Source organism: Lycorma delicatula, chromosome 3 (genome assembly GCF_047948215.1).
Source record: "Lycorma delicatula isolate Av1 chromosome 3, ASM4794821v1, whole genome shotgun sequence".
In the NCBI taxonomy this organism is placed as follows: domain Eukaryota; kingdom Metazoa; phylum Arthropoda; class Insecta; order Hemiptera; family Fulgoridae; genus Lycorma; species Lycorma delicatula.
The window spans coordinates 6,208,104-6,228,047 of NC_134457.1; the positions used below are offsets into that span (position 1 = coordinate 6,208,104).

At 31.4% G+C, this 19,944-nt stretch overlaps 1 protein-coding gene across 3 annotated transcripts in view; it reads right to left on the minus strand.

The window, feature by feature from the left end:
- Positions 1–19,944, minus strand: part of LOC142321363 (DDB1- and CUL4-associated factor 6-like) — a 143,822-nt gene that overhangs the window by 36,869 nt on the left and 87,009 nt on the right. For all 3 annotated transcript variants that reach the window (XM_075359388.1, XM_075359390.1, XM_075359389.1), the window contains exons 9-12: positions 17,329–17,620; positions 9,638–10,023; positions 4,140–4,330; positions 283–417 (exon numbers count right to left, since the gene is read on the minus strand). In XM_075359388.1, coding sequence (XP_075215503.1) covers positions 283–417; positions 4,140–4,330; positions 9,638–10,023; positions 17,329–17,620 — 1,004 coding nt within the window. The remainder of the gene's footprint in view (positions 1–282; positions 418–4,139; positions 4,331–9,637; positions 10,024–17,328; positions 17,621–19,944) is intronic.

Below are 19,944 nucleotides of genomic sequence, written 5' to 3' on the forward strand. Positions count from 1 at the left end.
CTGAGATTCCAAGCGATTTTAATGGAGATTCTTTTCTTCACAAGCTTTTTTACCATCCGTTGTTCAATATTTACTACGTGGTTTATTTAATAAAATTAAGTATTAATATAAAACTATGAATTGTAGGGCACAAAATGTTAAAAATTTCAGGAAAAACCACAAGCAGATTATAAAATTTAGTCACCTACAATATTTTTAAAAAGCATCCTATAAAATTAGATTTAATTACTTGATAAGTTAAAATTATTAATTAATTATTAATAAAACTAATAATGAACTTACCGACAACAGTAGGTGTGTCCAACTGGTGAGAAGAAGATGAAAAAATATTACTACAACTTGGACCACATATACCAGTAACATTATCAACACCTACATCTACATTATCATCAGTAACACCCACATCAGTAACAGCATCTGAAAAAAAGATTTAACACAAAAATGAAGATTAACTATGTATGGTACGCATCACAAAAACACTGCATCTCATCAACTTTCCAATTGAAAAAATTGGATTTCAAGCCACATTAATACCTGATGTATTCTGCGAGGGAGTTGCAATTTATTGCTCGATTTTACTGCAATAGGTTACAAATTGCAATTTATTCAAAGAAAACCTATAAAAATTGTAGAAGTTACACATAAAAAGTATCCAGATTTTATTACCAGTTTTATCCATCATCTGATTCAGAATTCCTTAACTTCAATCAGAGATAACAGAAATTATTAATTTCAGTCATTATTAAGTCACTTATTTATCATAAATTTAGTTTTATCCACCATAAATATGATCAAAAGATTTTCTGGTCATTTCAATACAGCAATGATTTAAGTAAAAGAAGAAATTGCTATTTCAGCTCTAAGTATTACCATGCTGTGCTATTTTCTACCACAAATTAAGATTCCAAGCAATTTTAATAGAGATTCTTTTCTTCACAATCTTTTTTACCATCCCTGTTGTTCAATGAAATTTTGAAACTACGTATGTAACCAGCATGATATATAATACAGTCATTCTACTCAATGTATAGACATTTAATAAATGTTAATCCATATATGGCATATCCACTGGACACTGCTAATTCAAACATGAAATAAAACATTTTTTCTTCATTCATATTTGGTGTATGAATGGTGTATGAATTTTTTTTTCTGTGATATTGCCTAGGCATTCTGAAGTTCTTTTTACTTCCTTGTACAAAGTAAAGGAAATATTGTGATTGCAAAAAATTTTGGTTTTCAGATTTCAACAAAAATATCCATTTTGAGCGTCCCTGAATCCATTTTGACTATTTGTACGTATGTACCTTGCATAACTCAAAAACAATTAACCATTGGATGTTGAAATTTTGGGTTCAGGACTGTTTTAACATCTAGTTGTGCACCTCCCCTTTCAATTGTAATTGAATGAACCAAGTGTCCAAAAAAAGCCCAAAATCCCCCAAAACTTGGATTTTGGACTTTTTCTTAACTGCAGTAATAAGCCCTCATTGAGAGCTTTTCAACAAATATCATAAGTGGTACTTACTTTCATTGGTTCCAGAGTTATAGCCAAATAAAATTTTAATTAATCAAATATTTGGATCTTGCAAGGGAAGGCACATCGGTTTGAATCAGACTTCATCTTTTTTTAACTTTTTTTTATTAATTTAAATATATTGATTTATTAATAATTACTAACCCATGATTGTAAAAACATTTTTACAATAAATAATAATTTAATAACAAAGAAAAAAATCAGAAGTTATTAGTGAAATAAAACTTTTTGTACTTTTAAATATATATGTAATTTAATAGGCGTTATAACATATGTGTATATATAATAGATTTGGTGAAATATCTATTATTTTATTTAATATTAAGTGAAAATTATAATTTAGTCATATTATTTTTGGATTTTCTAGTTTAATTTTATTTAATTATTCAGGAATTTCTGTTTAATTTTATCTACATCAAAGTTACCTACAGAGTGATGAAAAATAGACCCTCATGCGAAACCAACGTTTCATTAGCGAACACATTTCAGCTTGGGAAACTTTTAGCCCTGCTTTCTGCTTCCTCTGTGAATTTAAAATGTACTAAAATTCTTGGGGGTACAAATCAAGGGGTACATTTGGTACTTCCTTATGGTTTCTGATCTAAGAAACTGAATAAAAGTGGCTCTAGACCACTACACTTTCTTAATTATCTCACTAGGGCTTCAAGAAAAACAGGATAAAATACTAAAACATTTTGTCAGAAAATACACTTTACGTTCTGGAATGAAATAATTTAGTTAATTTACCAATAATCAAATAAAAATTTCTAGTTATGTTTAATGAACTACATTTCTTATGTTTGGCTATAGAATCATCTCCTGTGAGATTATTTTACAATTTGGAATCACACTCTCTCTCTCTGTGTGTGTGTATGTATATATATATAGTTATAATTTAAGGTAGCTTCTGAATTCAAGTCTTTTAAGGCTAGGCCTTTTTCAAACACATTAAAGAATTCATTTCTCAACATAAAAATAGGGAGTATAATTATAATTGGGCATTAACCTGTAATTATAAGAGTAAAAAAAAAAAAAAAGAAGCTAACAACAAAGTGTTAAACCTCCTGGCATTGGTTATTTATTCTTATACGAGGGCGGTACAGAAAAAAGTACGTTTGTGCCTAGCATGGAGATGGGAGGGGATAGAACTACCATCTTGGCATCAAAACATTTCTAGACTCAGTTCGCATCATGGTGTCGTAACGTACGGACTGTGATTTTTCTACTTTGTTTGTTGTGAATTATTGTAATGTGCAATTCAATAGAAAATCCAGCGATTGTGTGGTGCGTTCAGTGATTAGGTTTTTACTGGCAAAAAACCTGAAACCAACTGAGTCATCTGCAACTTTATGAGGTATATGGAGGTGGAATAATGAGTGGAGTGAGGCAATGGTGCATTCAGTTTAAAAATGGCCACATGATGAAGACCGCAGTGGTCAGCCTAGCCTTGTGACTGATGAACTGACGATGAAAATCAATGATAAAATTCATGAAAATCGCCACATTATGATTATGGAACTTTCACTTCATTTCCCCCAAATATCACAAAATTTATTGCATGAAATTGTATTAGGGGAGCTTGGTTATCGCAAGTTTTGTGCAAGATGGATGCCAAATATTTAAGGCGGCAGATTTCTACAGAGAAGGAAAAAAGCTTGTGCATCGTTATGAAAAGTGCCTCAATTTAAATGGCGACTATGTAGAAAAATAGTTTAAGATTGTCTCTCTCAGCTGTATATAATAAAATTTCTTTTTTTTATTTGGTTGGTGTTTTATTTCAAAACATAAGTTACTTTCTTTTTTTTTTTTATATTTAAGGCAAATTTTTTTTATTTTTAATGATACGATAGGCATTTACATATACACTGGGATTAATATAAAGTAGAGTTGTTTGTAAAATTTTGAGAAAACTGACCCCAAAGAAACAAATGACCACACCCTCTGAAGATATCAACCCCAAACTTTTACAGTCTCCCCATATATGTTAGTCTACATGCCAAATTTTATCAAACCCAGTTTACCCAGTCAGAAGTTATTATGCTACAACACACCAATAAATGTACGTATATACAAACATTAACCCCTTCACTTCCTTTTTGAGATCCCTGGATCATGAAATGTCAAGAAATGTAAAAAACCCATACCCCATTTTTTGACAGATTACCATACTTTTCTTCTTGCAGCATAGCTCTAGAGCTGCGATGCCAAGAAAGTAGTAATAGTAAATATTTAATTTGATTCCTACACTATTACTTACTACTATTAAGATAAAAGCACAGTTACAATTCAGCAGTTTTTTTAGTAAATAAATGTAATACAAAAGTAAAGAATAAATCTGACTATCTCAACACAACAAAATTTGTAATAAATATGTTATATTATAGATTTATAGGCAATGATCACAACAATTATACATGAAATATTAAGAAACTTGATAAAAAAATTGTTAAGTTTAATCAACAGAAGTAGAAAAATACACAAAGTTCTGTTTATAAGGTAATTAAAAAAAAAAATTATTCCTGTCACATTTATCAGTACACAAAGTGATGCGATAGTGTTAGATTTATACTAGAATGGAATTAATCACAATATGTCACATTACCTAGACATGTTCCAGTGGAATCAACCGTAGCAGTATCGGTAGTAACAGTTGAAGGAATAGTTGTTATAGTGGGAATACGATGATTATCAACCTGTTCCCGGTTCAACTCATCTCCAACACTCATTGTTATTCTTGAAGCAGTTGAACCCTTATCTGAATAATGCAAATTAACCATCGGTTCTGTGCCATGTCTATAAAAAAAGTAAAAAAATAAATAATGTAATACTAAATATCTGAGTTAACAAAGTATTTCTGTTACTACAATAAATCAGTTTTGCAAAGGGCTGTCTGTAAAGTTGAGATCAAAATAAATAAATAAACTGTTGACTCTCTCTTTGTGATAATTAATAAAACAAAAAAAGAAGAAAAAAATCACATAAAAAAATAATGAATGAGAATAAGATAACCAAATCAAGGACTAAAACTTATACCAACAGATTGTATTACAAAAATAATCCTATTACAACAAATGAATGACAAAACAGGCCAGCATTGTACTTGCATTTAATGGTAATTACTAATAATTAACTTAACAAACATTCTTTTTCATGAAAAAAAGGAATATGTGTAATATTGCTATAAATGAATGTGTAATTAGCAAAAATAAATACTTAATGCATAGAAATTAATAAATGCATTCAAAAATAAATAAATAATTCAAAATAATAATAATAATTCAAATAAATAATAATAATTCAAAATAAATAAATAAATTAAAATCTTCTTTTGCCTAGCAAACAGCTACATAAAAACCTTTAAAAAAAAATACACGCACACAAATTATACACATTTACCTTATGTATTATATTACCTAATTAAAGTATTTCTATATGTCCATGCTGATCTAACAAATCCTATCAATCCCCTCCAGTCACTACCATTTAATAATTCAATGATCTGCTAAATTCCTAAAAAGATGGTGCCTGGTTTTAGCCAATCTTATCTCATTAAGTACCGGACATTTTCCAATAAAATGTTTCATATTTTCTTCCCCTTTACTACAAGATGTACATAAACGTTGCATCCCTTCCTAAAATTTAAACATCACAGTACACATTGAGTTTTCAAAACAACAGATAAATCATTTCTAGAAAAACTTAAAGTAGCCCTTAAAATAATTTTTACTGCCCAGATCCACTTTAAACAGCTATTTATTAAATGAAATGTGCTCTCTGGGCCCATTCCCCACATTTTACCCAAAAATCTTTTCTCATACTGTCTAGCAAACTGTCACGCTGTCTCTCCATTCACAAACTTACTTATTTTAGTTTCATTATATCACCCTAATCTACCTTTCAATTAATATAACGGCTAATATATGAGGGCAGTCATCTTGCATCAAGTTTTAATACCTTTAATATATAATTATAATGAAAATGGGAAACATAATAAAACAGCAGCTCCCTCGTGAATTCTAAATGAATCCCATAATTGAAAATGGTCCAAGGTAACGACTTTTTAACAAAAAAAAGAACCTCTGCAGTGCTTCCAATTCCTCGTATCTAGTATAACCTCAAACTTGTCCTCCATAATTCACCACTGCTCTTGTCACGCATCAAATACCTAAAACTTATTTTTAACAGGTTTTAATAACCACATTATTTCACATATTATTTAAACCAAATTTAGCCGCCTTCACTCTTTCAATCGTATATATGCTTAGTGCCACACTAGTAATATGGATGGCTTGTTTCTCCTTTTTTTTCAATTGTGCACTATTACTGATAATGTGTTTTTTATGAGTTAAACATATTTCAGATTGTTTTTTTTTTGCAGTCAATCACATTTGGTTGAGTTGCATTTCATGCACATTAGCGATATTTTATCCAATTCTTGACTACCTGGCTGTCTAACTTCAATACAACATATGAAAATCTCATTGATTTTAAATCCTGACTTTCAGTTTGGTTTTGGACAGCCAGGAAATACTTGTGGTTTGGTGAGCAAACTGTCTAGCTATTTTGAGGGATAGCTGTTTTGTTTTATCATGGGTGTACTATTGTTTTCCTTTTTTTTACATTTTCAGGAGATGTTTATCAGGTGTGCAGCAGCAGTTTTAACTGCAGGGATGTAGACTGAAATTTATCGATCGTGATAGTTTGTTGTATGCCATTCCACATATAATGTACTGAATTAACTACTACTGAAGTAAGATGTCTTGAATTGAAAAACAGAACTTTAAAATTTTTTGTGAGGAAGGTCTGAAAATTTTATCACAATTTAAGAAGCAATTAAATGATATTTATGTTTAAATTAAAAAAAATTAATACATCTACTGATGAAGAAAAATCATCAAGTCCAACTAATAATTTTATGGACTGACCGAGAATTATTGAAGAAATTAATGATCGTAATTCACGCAAAAATAATACAATACTATTTAACATAAAAGAACTAAACAAAAAATTTATCTAAAAATAGAAAATATGATTTTAATGCAATTAGAGATAATTTAAATAAAATTTGTGAATTAGATGATAATGCGATAATCATCCGATTCACTGAATTGGATTATCATCCAATTCATTTTATCAATTTAATGTTATCATTTTCATCTCGAAGAATTTTTATTAAATTCTGACTCGGTTTATCAAAATATAATTAAAAGATTATAATAGCACATTATCAATTTCAAAATAAAATAAAATAAAATAAAATAAACTTAAAGGTACAATAAAAGTTAGCTCTGATCAAACTAATATAGAAATAAATTATCTTGAATTGAGATTAAAATTAGGAAACTTAAATAAAAATGGTATAAATAAAATAAATATATTAATTTCCAACCAAAAACAGTAAATTCTTCTAAAAATATACCATCATCAAAAAACCAAATAAGTGATATAAAGATAACATTTTATTACCAAAATGTCAGGGCTTGAAGACTAAACTCAAAGAATTTGAAATTTCTATATATTTTGTCTTATATCTATATGTTTGTTATGGTATAATTATTTTTACTGAAACTTGGTTGAGTCTTGATATTAATAATCTGGAATTAAAATTATTCAATTTTGTTATACAGAGTGAGTCAAAGTATAGAAACCACTCAGCAACTTTAAACCTGTTCCAGATAGAATACTGTGACTTTCAGAGTAAGGTAATGATGATCAACCTACCTATTATGGTTTTCCTAAAGTCATGTGTCAAAACTCTCAAACTTATACATCAGGTATCAAGATTGTTAATACTACTGCAATTTATTTTAGATACTTTCATAAACAATCTAATATTGATGATATTTCTTGTACAGACTGTCAAAATTTTTCCTTTTATAATGAAAAAAATCTGTTCCATAAAATCAAACATCTTTAAAACCACAGTCATAACTTTCCTTGTTGACAAAGTTTGACGGGCTTTCTTTGGCTTGCATGGAGAACTGGTATGGTCCTAAGCATTGACTGTTGCTTCGTTTCAGTGTTCATGTAGGCCACCCAAGTTTCATCCCGTCACAATTCTCTTCAAAAAACTTTATCCTTTCGCAAAAAAAGGAGTATGAAAGGGGAAGACTATGGCAGAGCCATTTGTTTGGTTCAATGGATCTCTCCGAGCAGTTTTGGAACCCACTGAGCACAGAACCAACAGTAGCCTATAATTAATTAGCGACAATCACATACAAAACTGTACAAGAAATTTTTAGGAATTGTTCGGAAAATTCAGAGATGGTGAATCTTCAATTTTCATCCATTTTTTCGTCAATTTCACTGACAAGACCATCACTCACAACAGAAGGCCTGCCACTCTTCTCTTTTTCATGGAAGTTTGTCCTTCCATTTTTTAAAAAATTGGACCCATTGCTACACTACTCACACACAGTACACAGCTGATGATCAATGTTTGCTGCTGAAACATTTTGTGCCCAATGAAATCTAATGACAGCCCTTTTCTGTTTTTTCTAAGAGATCCAATTACAAATGTACATTTCTCATAAAGATCTTGAGCAAGTTTTACAAATGTAAAACAATTATCAGCAAATAAGCGGTAACCTTTATTCAAATAGTAACCAATCTCAAGTAACCGAACAACATTATATGCAAGACCTTTTTTTTTTAGTTTATTTTTTGTAGGTTAAATTTTGTTGGAGTGACAGATAAAATTTTAATCTATATATTTTTTTTACATTTATTTATGTAATGTTGATCCTTTTACTTTATCTCTTTCATTGTTTTTAGCACCTCTATAACAAAAAAAAAGACAAGCAGTAATGTGAAATTGAGTCACATATCATCCATAACTTAATGTCCCATTTATGGTGATTCTTATTAGGCAAGTATTTTAAGAGTTCATTGTAATGTTTGGATTCAACTAGACTTTCATCTACTCAAATGTATTTGTGTGATGTATGATAAAATTTGGAAACTGTGTTAACATGATCAATTAGAGGTTGAAATCTGTTTAGAGGATCATAATTAGGATCACAGCATGTATTGTATTATCAAGCAAATAAAAAAACTTTAAAATAGCATAAAATCTGTTACTGCTAAGCATTCTATTAAACCAAGATGTGCTCTGTAAATTGTATGTAGAATTGCTGGCTATTTATTCAAACCCATGTTTACAAGTATGGCTAAAAAAAGCTTTAAATTCACGTACAGTGACTTGTTTCCATGACTGTAACCTAGGTGAAATATAATGTTTCCCATGAAAAAACTGAGTAGCATAGCGGTTAGTTTCTGTTACAAAAAGATCAATTACAGCACAAGTAAAAATCAGATTGAAATATTCAATGAGAAGAGGTATGAGTGGGACAATGTTTGGGCCCAGACAGCTCATTGAAAAAAAGTTTATATATAATTATTTTCAGTTACAATAATACAGCACAATTATGTCTAACATAGTGAAGTACTTAAAGGTTAGAGAAATAACATTTCAAGTGACTGATCTTTCGGTTGACAGGGAACTTACATCATGAACAGTGAATTCATTTTTAATATAGATAAAAAAATATATTAAAATTTATAATGCAGAAAAATAAAATTATGTAATAACAATTTCATTTTTTTCAGCTATATAAGATTATATAATTTCACCCAAAAGTTATTAGAATATTACTTTCTTAACATATCCTAAAAATTATATCTATCTGGATCCAAAAGGGTTAAAATTGTTCATAATTTATTTAATAATTTTATTACTTTTAAACATTTTACAATGTACATTATTAATTATATACGTTACATTACTTTTATTTAATAAAGCCATTATTTTTACATATTCTACAATGCATACAATTAATTATATAAGAGTATGATACATTATTTCTGTAATGTCATCAGGACATGAAATGTGAAATTTAATATTATAAAGATTTAATATCCAGATAGTCATATAATAAAATTGTTTTTCTCTATAAATAATAGGTGACTTCCCAGCATTGAACTAACAAAGGCATTTACTACAGGTGAAAGGTATCATTAATTATCTGCATATGTTACCCATAGTCAATAAATAAGTGAAATAATCTAATATAAGTAAACAAAAATGTAAAATTAACTTACTTTTCTATAAAACCATGTCTCATGTTCGATAACTGATCAGTTAATGATCTAAGGCTTTGGTCAGATGCAGTACTACTATTACTGCTACTACTGATACTACTCGTAATATTTGAAGATAATGATTGTAACTGAGTCAAGTCATCACAACCTTCTGTTGATGATGAAGATGAAATCGCCGATGATGTTGTATGGATACCTGTCAATGTCTGAGCTTGCTGACTAACAGCAGGTGATTTAACAAGAGAATAAGATGAATAAGTTGATTCAAATGAAGGCAACGATACAACCTCTCCGCTAGTAGTTGATGTAGCAGCAACAGGAACATTTTGTTCAGATTCAGGATCGGCAGAACACCAGATCGGATCTATAGCTGATCCTTCTGATCCCTATCATCAAAAGATTAAAATCCTCTAGTTAAATTTACAACATAACTAAAATAAAACTTAAGATTTTCATCGAGATGGCTATTATAATAATTTAATAATAAAATCAAAATATTTTGAAGCATATATCATAATTATTTGCAAAATAAATATTTAATACTGTTACCAGCCTATTCTTGTTACTCCACTGGGTTCGTCTAGTGGTTAAACTTGTCATCGCAAATCAGTTGATTTCAGAGTCAAGAGTTCTAAGGTTCAAATTCCAGTAAAGGCAGTTAGTTATTTTTATATGAATTTGAATACTAGATCGTGGATACAGATGTTCTTTGGTGGTTGAATTTCAATTAACCACACAACTCAAGAATATTTGACCTGAGACTGTACAAGACTACACTTCAGTTACATTCATACATATCATCCTTATTCATTCTCTGAAGTAAACCTTACGGTGGTTCCAGAGGCTATCAGAAAAAGAGAGAGCCTATTCTTGGATATATATTTTTTAGACTATACAGTGTCTCTGTTTCTTAACAATAATCCTGTTTGCAACAAAATCAAAACTCATACTGTTTTGCTCTGAAGCGCCTTAATGGAATGCTAAGCTCGTCGTAATTATTAAATATCTATTATTATACTAATGTATATTCTTATATGAAATAAAATATCATCAAAAGTCAAAACAAATCTTCAAGATACAAAAATCGGCTATAAGATAGTCGTTTGACATCGGTAAGTGTGAATCATACAAACTGATATTTAGAAACTGAAAAATGATTACTTATCTGCACATTTATGTTAGTGAAAGTGCAATTTTGCTAAAAAGAATAATCACATACATAAAAAAATAACAATATTCACCTCTATTTTTTATCCTTTATCACAAAATGGAATTGTGAACAGTTAATGGAATGGATTCAGAACAGTTAAGACTGTTAATTAAAAAACAAGGTGTAGTTAAGGAACACATGACTAGATTCAATAGTTACTTAGGTAAATCAGACTATGTTACTCAGCTTAAATTTCAACAATTGTTGTCGGATTTTGAAAAAATTCAAACTGAAATCGACATTTTAGATGATTCTGAAAGCCATGATGATGATTGGGATCAATTTGAAGATACATTCTATCGATTACTATACGAGCCCAAACTAAAATTCAGCAGCTCACTAAGGTTGACAATATGGGTGTAAACCACGAAATAACCGACGAAAATAAGGAGTCAAGTTGGGCTTATCCCCGCTTTTCCTAACCAGCTATCAAGCTGCCTACATTTTCAGGAGATTATGATGAATGGTCATCATTCCAAGACAGTTTAAATCTTAATTCATGACAATCCAAATCTATCTAATTGTCAGAAATTTCATTATCTCAAATTGTCTTAAAGGACAGTGCCGCCAGTGTCTTACAATCTCTAGAAGGGTCATCCGATAATTATAAAATTGCTTGGGACATCTTAGTGGAGAGGTTTCAAAACAAAAGGTATTTAATTAACAAATACATCTCTCAGCCATTTTCAATCTAGATAAATTAGACAAAGAGAGTAGTTCTAATTTGATCAAATTAATTGGTGTACAAAAACATACGCGTGCCATTCATAAATTAGGTCAACCCACTGAATACTGGGATACTAATAATTCACTTGATTATCAGAAAGTTGGATAAATCTGCTCACAATCAATGGGAATCAGAGATAGATTCTAACAATCCGACATAGATCTCAAACTGGAAATTTAAATCAACTCAAACAAAATTCAAAAAATAATACATCCATGTTTAATTATCTTCTATAAAGAAATGTTCGTTATGTGACAATTCCCACCCATTGTATTTCTGTGATAAATTCAAATCATTATCCATTAATGACAGAGAAAGGGAGGTGTGGAAGTTAGGACCATGCTTTAATTGACTGTCTTCTGGTAATCAAAATAAAAAATTGTGCTGCAGGCTCATGCAACTTTGTGATTTATATCACAATACGTTATTGCATTATTCAAAAGGACAAATAAATCTTTGAATCCTGAATCAAATGCATCAATTTGCAAGGCTGAATCCGGTAGTCAAAATCTATCAATTGTGTCCACATCAGGTATATAGCATCCTTCTTCAATGTTGTTGTCTAGTGCCCTAGTGTCTTTTCTCAATCATCGTGAGGCTCCTAATCTTTGTCATGCACTATTAGATTCAGGGTCACAGTTAAATTCTGTGACTGAAAGGACGGTAAGAAAACTAGGCTTGCCATTTGCAAATGTGCCTGTAGAAGTGAATGGAATTGGAACATCCACTACCAAAACTTCTAAGGTGTTCAATGTGTCATTAACTGAAGATTTAATACATTTTCCTTCACTATTGATTGTGTAGTCCTGACATCTATTACCAAACATTTACCCACTGTGCCAATTGAGAAATCGGACATGAAAATTCCACTTAATGTTCAATTAGCAGATCCTCATTACAATCAGCCAAGTGACATTGACTTGCTCATTGGAGCAGAGTTATTTTTCGACTTGCTTTGTGACAGAAGACTAAAATTTCATGATTCGTCTCCAACCCTTCAAAATACAATATTTGGTTGGATCATTTCCAGCAAAGTAATGACCAGCAAAGTTATGTCACACATAACTACAGTTTGGCATTTATCTACGCTGGACAACACAAATAAAACCATACAGAAGGTTTGGGACAGAAGATGGTAGCTTCGAAAGGCAGTACACCAGAAATGATAAACTGTTGAAGACCTATATATGAATACAACCTTCATGGATGATCTTGGAAAATACTGTGTGCCAATCCCCTCAAAAGGTGATATTTGTGAACTCTGTGAATCAAAGGATTCTGCATTCAGAAGATTTTTATATCACTGGAGAGGCACTTACCCGATAACCCAGAGATGCATTCACAAAATCCAATTTATGAAAGAATATGAAGAGCTAGGACATATGAAGGAAATTACAAAGGTTGAAGAAGCTAATTCATCCAAGGCTTATTACATTCCGCATCATGCAGTGTTACGGGAAGATTCCACATCCACCAAATTACAGGTAGTTTTCAATGCATCCTCAGAAACAAGCTCTGGTGTTTCATTGAATGATATCTCATTTGTGGGTCCAACAGTACAATCAAATCTTGTCAGTATTGTATCAAGATTCAGAACACATCCATATGTTGTAAAAGCAGATATTGAAAAAATGTATCGTCAGATTAACATCCAATCATCTCAACAAAATCTATTAACTAATCTTTTGGAAAGACCAGCCAGAAGATCTTATTAAAACATTTAACTTGCTGATATCACTTACGGCACCGCTAATGCTATTTACCTAGCAATGAGAACTTAAAAGCAGCTAGCATTGGATGAAGAATCCTCCTTACCAGTCCCATACAAGGTAATCGTAGAGGATTTTTTGTGGACGATGTTATGACTGGAGCCAAGACAATAAAAGAAGCAAAACAACTACGACGTGATTTAAATGATCTGCTTTATCGAGGCGGTTTTCATCTTAGAAAGTGAAGCACTAACAAACCTGACATTCTATCTGACATACCATTAGAAGATAATGGCTAAGGGTTGCATTGAGATTAATCAAAACACTGGGTCTTACATGGAATCCAAAATAAGATGTATTTCACTTTTCTTTTCGTGATGAAAAAAAGCTTTAAAAACAACTAAACGCACTATTTTGTCAGCAATCTGAAGGATTTTCGATCCCCTTGGAATTAGGTCCAGTAATTTTAACCGTGAAATTAATCATGCAAAAATTGTGGTCCTATTCACTAGGATTGGATGAAAGGGTACCTGATAAATTACTTAAAGAGTGGACTCAATTTTAAGAGTCATTGCATACACTATCAAACATTCAAGTCCAAAGGGCCATAGTCCCTAAACAGAAAGGTGTTCTGAAGTTAGAGATACATGGATTCACAGATTCTTCAGAATCTGCTTATGGTGCCTGTATATATCTCAAGCGTATTGACCTTGATGGAATCATCACTGTTAATTTAGTCACGTCAAAATCTCGTGTCGCTCCATTAAGGAAAATTTTGTTACCCAGACTAGAGTTGTGTGGTGCTTTGTTGTTATCTGAACAATGCAAATCAACCGTTACTGCATAAAATCTTCAAATTGATTCAATTACATATTACACTGATTCGGCTATAACATTAGCATGGATTAAAGCTCCATCTTCTCATTGGTCATTTGTTGCTAACAGGGTATCTAAGATACCAACCAACATCGACATCAGTTCGTGGAAGCATTTGAAGAGTCAAAACAATACTGCTGACTAACTGTCGAGAGGCTTAATGCCAGATAAGATTACAAAGGCGTATTGGAAGGGGCCTTCATTTTTGTGTAGGTCACAGGAATCTCCAGAAGAGCCAGTTACTCTACCAACTGGTAATCAAATTCCACAGCATCGTCAAGCAGTGTTATCATGTGTTACAGGTGAAAACCAAATCATCAATTTAAATAATTTTTCTAGTTTTGCAAGGGCACAACATGTAATGAATCACTGTTTACGCTTTATTAATAACTCTCAAAGCACAAAATTCACACCTTTGAGGTCCATTATCAGCTTCTGAACTTCGATTAGCAGTGCTTTGGTAAAAGATTGTGCAAAGGGAATCATTTCCAAGTGAGCATAATGATTTGCAGCTAGGAAAACCACTAACCAAAACCAGCAAACTCATTTCTCTATGTCCATTCTTAGACAAAAACAATGTAATAAGAGTTGGTGGAAGATTATAGCATTCAGATTTAACTGCAGATCAAATTCACCCCATCATCTTACCAAAATCATACATTTACTGACTTGATTGCCAGACATTTTCACATCAAAATGCTTCATGCAGGGCCACAGATTGTTAAACACCATTCGTCAAAAATATTGGAAGATCAATGGCAGGAGTTTAGCTAGTAATATCTTCCATCAATGCATCACATGCTTCAACGTAAATCCAAAACTTCAGACGCAAGTCATGGGTGATTTACCAAGATCAAGAGTTCAAATACCACCTCATCCTTTCTATACCATGAGGGTGTAGACTATTGTGGTCCATTTCATGTTAAATTAAGTAAACGAAGAGGAGCTACACCAGTAAAATGTTATATTGCACTTTTCATTTACTTTAGTACAGTCTTTACATTTATAACTAGTAGAAAATCTTATTACAGTCTTTCTTGGCAGTACTTCAAAGATTTATCTCAAAACAGGGTAAACTTGGGTAAAGATATTTACTTGGATAACAGTACTAATTTTGTTGGTGCTCAGCGAGAACAGCTACAACTAGCCGAGTTACAGAATAACGAGGAATTCATGAGTTCTATCTTAACCTTTCTATTTCACGAAGGGATAACGTGCATTTAATACCACCCAAGGCTCCACATTTTGGAGGTTTATGGGAGTTGTAAGTCAAACTTGTCAAAACGTACTTAAAACGTATCATGAAGACATCAGTTTTAACTTACGTTCAGTCTGTAACATTATTAACACAGGTAGAGGCATGCATAAATTCACACCCGTTACTTCCTTTATCAGATAACCCCATCGATATTTCTCCTTGGAGATTGATTAAGAACTCCTCAATTCTTAATCAGTGATGTAATCACAAATAATCCTGAACCTTTCATAACTAATCGTTCAGCAAATAAGTAATCTCACTGGCAACAAATCCATCAATTGTTGCAACACTTGTGGTCACGAGACTATTTGAATGGACTACAGCAGAGAAAGAAGTGGACCACTTCTTCACCTAATTTACGCACTGGTGACAAGGTTGTCATCAAGGAAGATTCTTTTCCCCCTTTACAATGGAGAATGGCCCATATTGTGAAGCTTCATCTAGCGGGAGATGGCAGGGTTCGAGTTGTCACTGTTGGGACTTCAAATGGCCTATTGAAGAGACCAATCAGCAAATTATGTCTATTGTCAGTTTCCCTCTAAGAAAATATATTAGACATTAACTTGTTAATATTGTTTTTATTGTTTACGCGTAGTTGTGTATTTGTTATCGTTTATGTGTACATTTGTGTGGTCTTTTGAAGCAGCCTCTTGAAGGTGGGGGCATGGATAAGATCGTAAGTGCTCTTATTTGTTTACTATTTACATTCTGTTTGTTTACATTCTATGTGTTAAAACATATGCGAGACCAGCTGGGCCACAACAATAAGGGCATAACAAGAACTTGTTTATTTACAATACACTAAAAATTTGTTAAAAAACAGTGCAAAAATTGTTTCATGTGAAGCAACATCAAGCAAACTGTTTCCTTTAATCTATCCAGGTAGATGCTGGGACAGTTCCTTTTAATTCGTAAAGTAGCATATCTAACCGTTCCTAATGTAATTATATAATTTATTAATATTTAAAAATTTATTTATTTGTCAGACACATGTAAGCAACTAGTTATTATTATAAGACTATTCTGCAGGAGGTATTACTTACCTATGCGCAGACCTGATTACATAACTGAAATTACAGACTTAAATTTACATATACTACTAACTAAATGCTCAAAATCATTTCTTCAATATCGACCTTCATCATTACAGATTAATAATCGTTATATTATTTACAATTTTTGCAGGAATCTTAAATTTACATTTTATCATTACCAACTTTTTTAATCTGGTGTTAACAGTTTCATTTTTGCGTTCAAATTTTTAAGTTTCTGGAAATTCAATGTAAAACATTACGGCATCGAATAATGCCTTTTTTTTCCCTATATTAAAATAAAAGATTTGTTTATTTATTTATTCATATTCAAAGTATAAGATATTCATCTCAATTGGATATCAATTTAAGATCAATATAAAATAGTATAAGCCATTTTCAAGAAAAAAATTTTTGAAAACTTATTCACTGAGCCATTCAGATAAGTATTACAAACAAAAATTGAAATTTGTTTTCTTTTTTCTACAATTTAGAAAACTGTAAAATTATGGATAATCCACAAAGTTAAGCCAGCCACCTTAGTAAAGGTTAAAATCGGTTTAGCAAACTCAGCTACTGATTTGTACCAATGCTATACCAAACTTCATCAAGATCTACAAATTGCTCCTTTTCTTGAAGTTTAGTAATGGAAATACAAATATACAGGTCCTTCAAAAGATTAAAGCAAATAATTATTCTAGATGAAACGGTTCAGCGATATATAAAAGTAGCTTAATTTTATTTATTTAGATGCTAACAAGCCTAACAATTTTTAATAATATAATTTAAAAGGTTAAAGTAGCATTTTTATAAAATAGATTTCTTACAATAAATCAGTTGTTGGCAGCAAGGATCGGTTATCTATATTACAATATCTTACCTCTGCATCACTGACTGGACTGTGGTGAGGTGCAGTAATTGCAGCAACAGTACAGTTTGGTTGGTCAGTATCAGATGAGTTAGCAGTCGACTGTGGTTCAATATTACCGTCGACTACTGACTGAGTTACAATGTCAACAGATAAAAGATTAACTTGAAGCTGTTGATTAGGAGCACTATTGTTGTCGACTTCATCGAGATCAACAAATTGTTCTTGTTCTTGATCATGTTCTGGTTCTGGCAAGTGAACATGTTCAATGTTGTTCTCATTATCCTGTTGTTCCTGACCGATCCTGAGAATAAATAATTTAAGTTATTGATTTAAGATACTACAATATTTACATAAAATGAAGTAAATAAAATTAAAGTACTAGTTTAGTTCATAATCAGTAGCCCAGTAAAACAAAAAGAAAGTATCATGTTGAAAAGGATCATTACAATACACTTATTAATTTGGAATTTTATTTTTAATTAATCACTGTCACTGTCAATGTCTGTAGAAGAGTTACCGGTAGTCTCCAAGTCACTCTGCCAAAGGCGATCGTCTTCACTACCATCAAGTTAATTAGATATTCCACATTTTTTAAAACTCTTCCTTACTAATTTTGTGGAAATACCTTCCCAATCATCTTTTATCCAAACACAAATCTGGTTAAAATCTGGGCGTTTGATTCTTCCTGTAAGTGTGAGAAAGAATTTTCATCAGCCATCCATTTACTGTACAGTTGTTTTATTGCAGATTTAAACAGCTTATTAATGCAGACCTCTAGTGATTGTAATAGAGATGTCAATCCGCCTGGAATTGTTACTTGGTCTGTCATACTCTTTTTTAAAATGTCTTTCACTTTACCAGTCGTATGCCCCCGATAACTATCCATTACTAGCATACCTTTTTTTAAGTAAATCTCCTGATCGCCTTTACCATACACACCTGATCCAATCTAAAATTAAGATTCAACCTGATTCCTGTGCTCTGATAATAACTCCATTTACCTTTACGGTAGGAAGAGTTTTTCTTTTAAAAGCAATGTACAGAGGTAATTTTGATCCATCAGAAGTAACACAAAGCATAACACTTCACCTTGGTTTTTCATTACCACCAGTGCGAATCATAACACTTTTTTTCACCTTTTTTGTTTACGGTTTTGTCAAATGGCATTTCAAAATATACGGGGGTTTGATCAGCGTTTTCTACTTAAGAAGGCAAATAGCCTTTACCTTTTCTAAGATTTATTATGTATTTGTAAATGTAATACTTTTTGTTCATAAGTGTCTGGAAGTCATTGAGAAATGGTCGTTTTTCTTCTTATTGACAAATCATTTCGCGCAAAAAATCGTGTTATCCATCCACGGCTTGCTTTAAAATCAACTTTATTCAATGACTTAGCGATTTCACGAGCATATGATTGACACATTTCTGTCGTTACAGCATAACTGTATTTCCTTTTTTCCATAACAAAGTCATACAATTTTATTTTCTATTTGTGTATTTTGGTTTTAAGCCACGAAAAGCCCTTTTATTACCAGTGCCTTTCTCCAGAAGTTGTGTCTTCTTACGTAGTCTTGAATGCAGCTTTCATGTATGTCAAATTTTCTTCCTGCCACCCGATTTCCAATTTTTTCAGCCTCTTCTATAATGCGCAGTTTTTCATTTACTGTAAAAGATCGTAGACGCTGTCCTTTTGTACTCATTTTAATGCCGTAATTAAAATAAGTCACCGTATTAAACTTTACAAGATAAACTAAACAGATAAAATGCACGTTAACTGTCCACATATACTAACAGTACAATGACTATGACGAATAGACAAAACGATGATGGCTAACTGATAATGTAACTGTAGTGTCATTAGAACCAGATGCAGCCTATACAGAATGAATCAGTTTTATAAAAATGCCATAATTTCGTTCCTATCGATAATATGAACAGGATGTTAATAATTAAAGATGTATTCTGTATAAGCAGCATCTGGTATTGATAAGTGAAAGCTTAATGTAATTATATTTATGTGATTGAATTTATATTATTCTAAGAAAACGTTTACTTTACATAAATTATCCTGGCTAAAGGCTATGTTTCAAGTAAGCCTCGCACCCTTATTTTTTCTCTTCAATTCCAAGAAAAAAGTGCAGGGGTATTTTGAATAAATACGGTATTCATCTTCAAAAACACTGTAGGCATAGGCCTATAAATTGGTGTTTTTTGTTTCATTACATCTGGCTCAGCTGATGAGTGACATCCAGCTGATGTTAGATTTTAAATAAAAACCAATCAATTAAATGATTAACCTAAATAAAATCCATTTACGTTTTAATGCAATTTTTTTAATCAAATAGTATGTACCAGCATGGTACATAGCCTACATGTTTCACACTTTGGTCAGTTAAGTTATGTCAACTCTAAGAAAATATTTGGTTTAATGAGTTACTGATACTTGAAAATTTTTTGTTAATGCTGTTTATTTAAAATAATTACAAAAACTTACTCTACATAAATTACAACAACAAATGTTCAAACTGGTGCCCTATGGGGGATATTCAATAATTAAAGAGACAAATTGAAGTAGAAATGAAACAGTTTGTAGGAGTTTGTACTTTCATGACTAATTGGCATCAC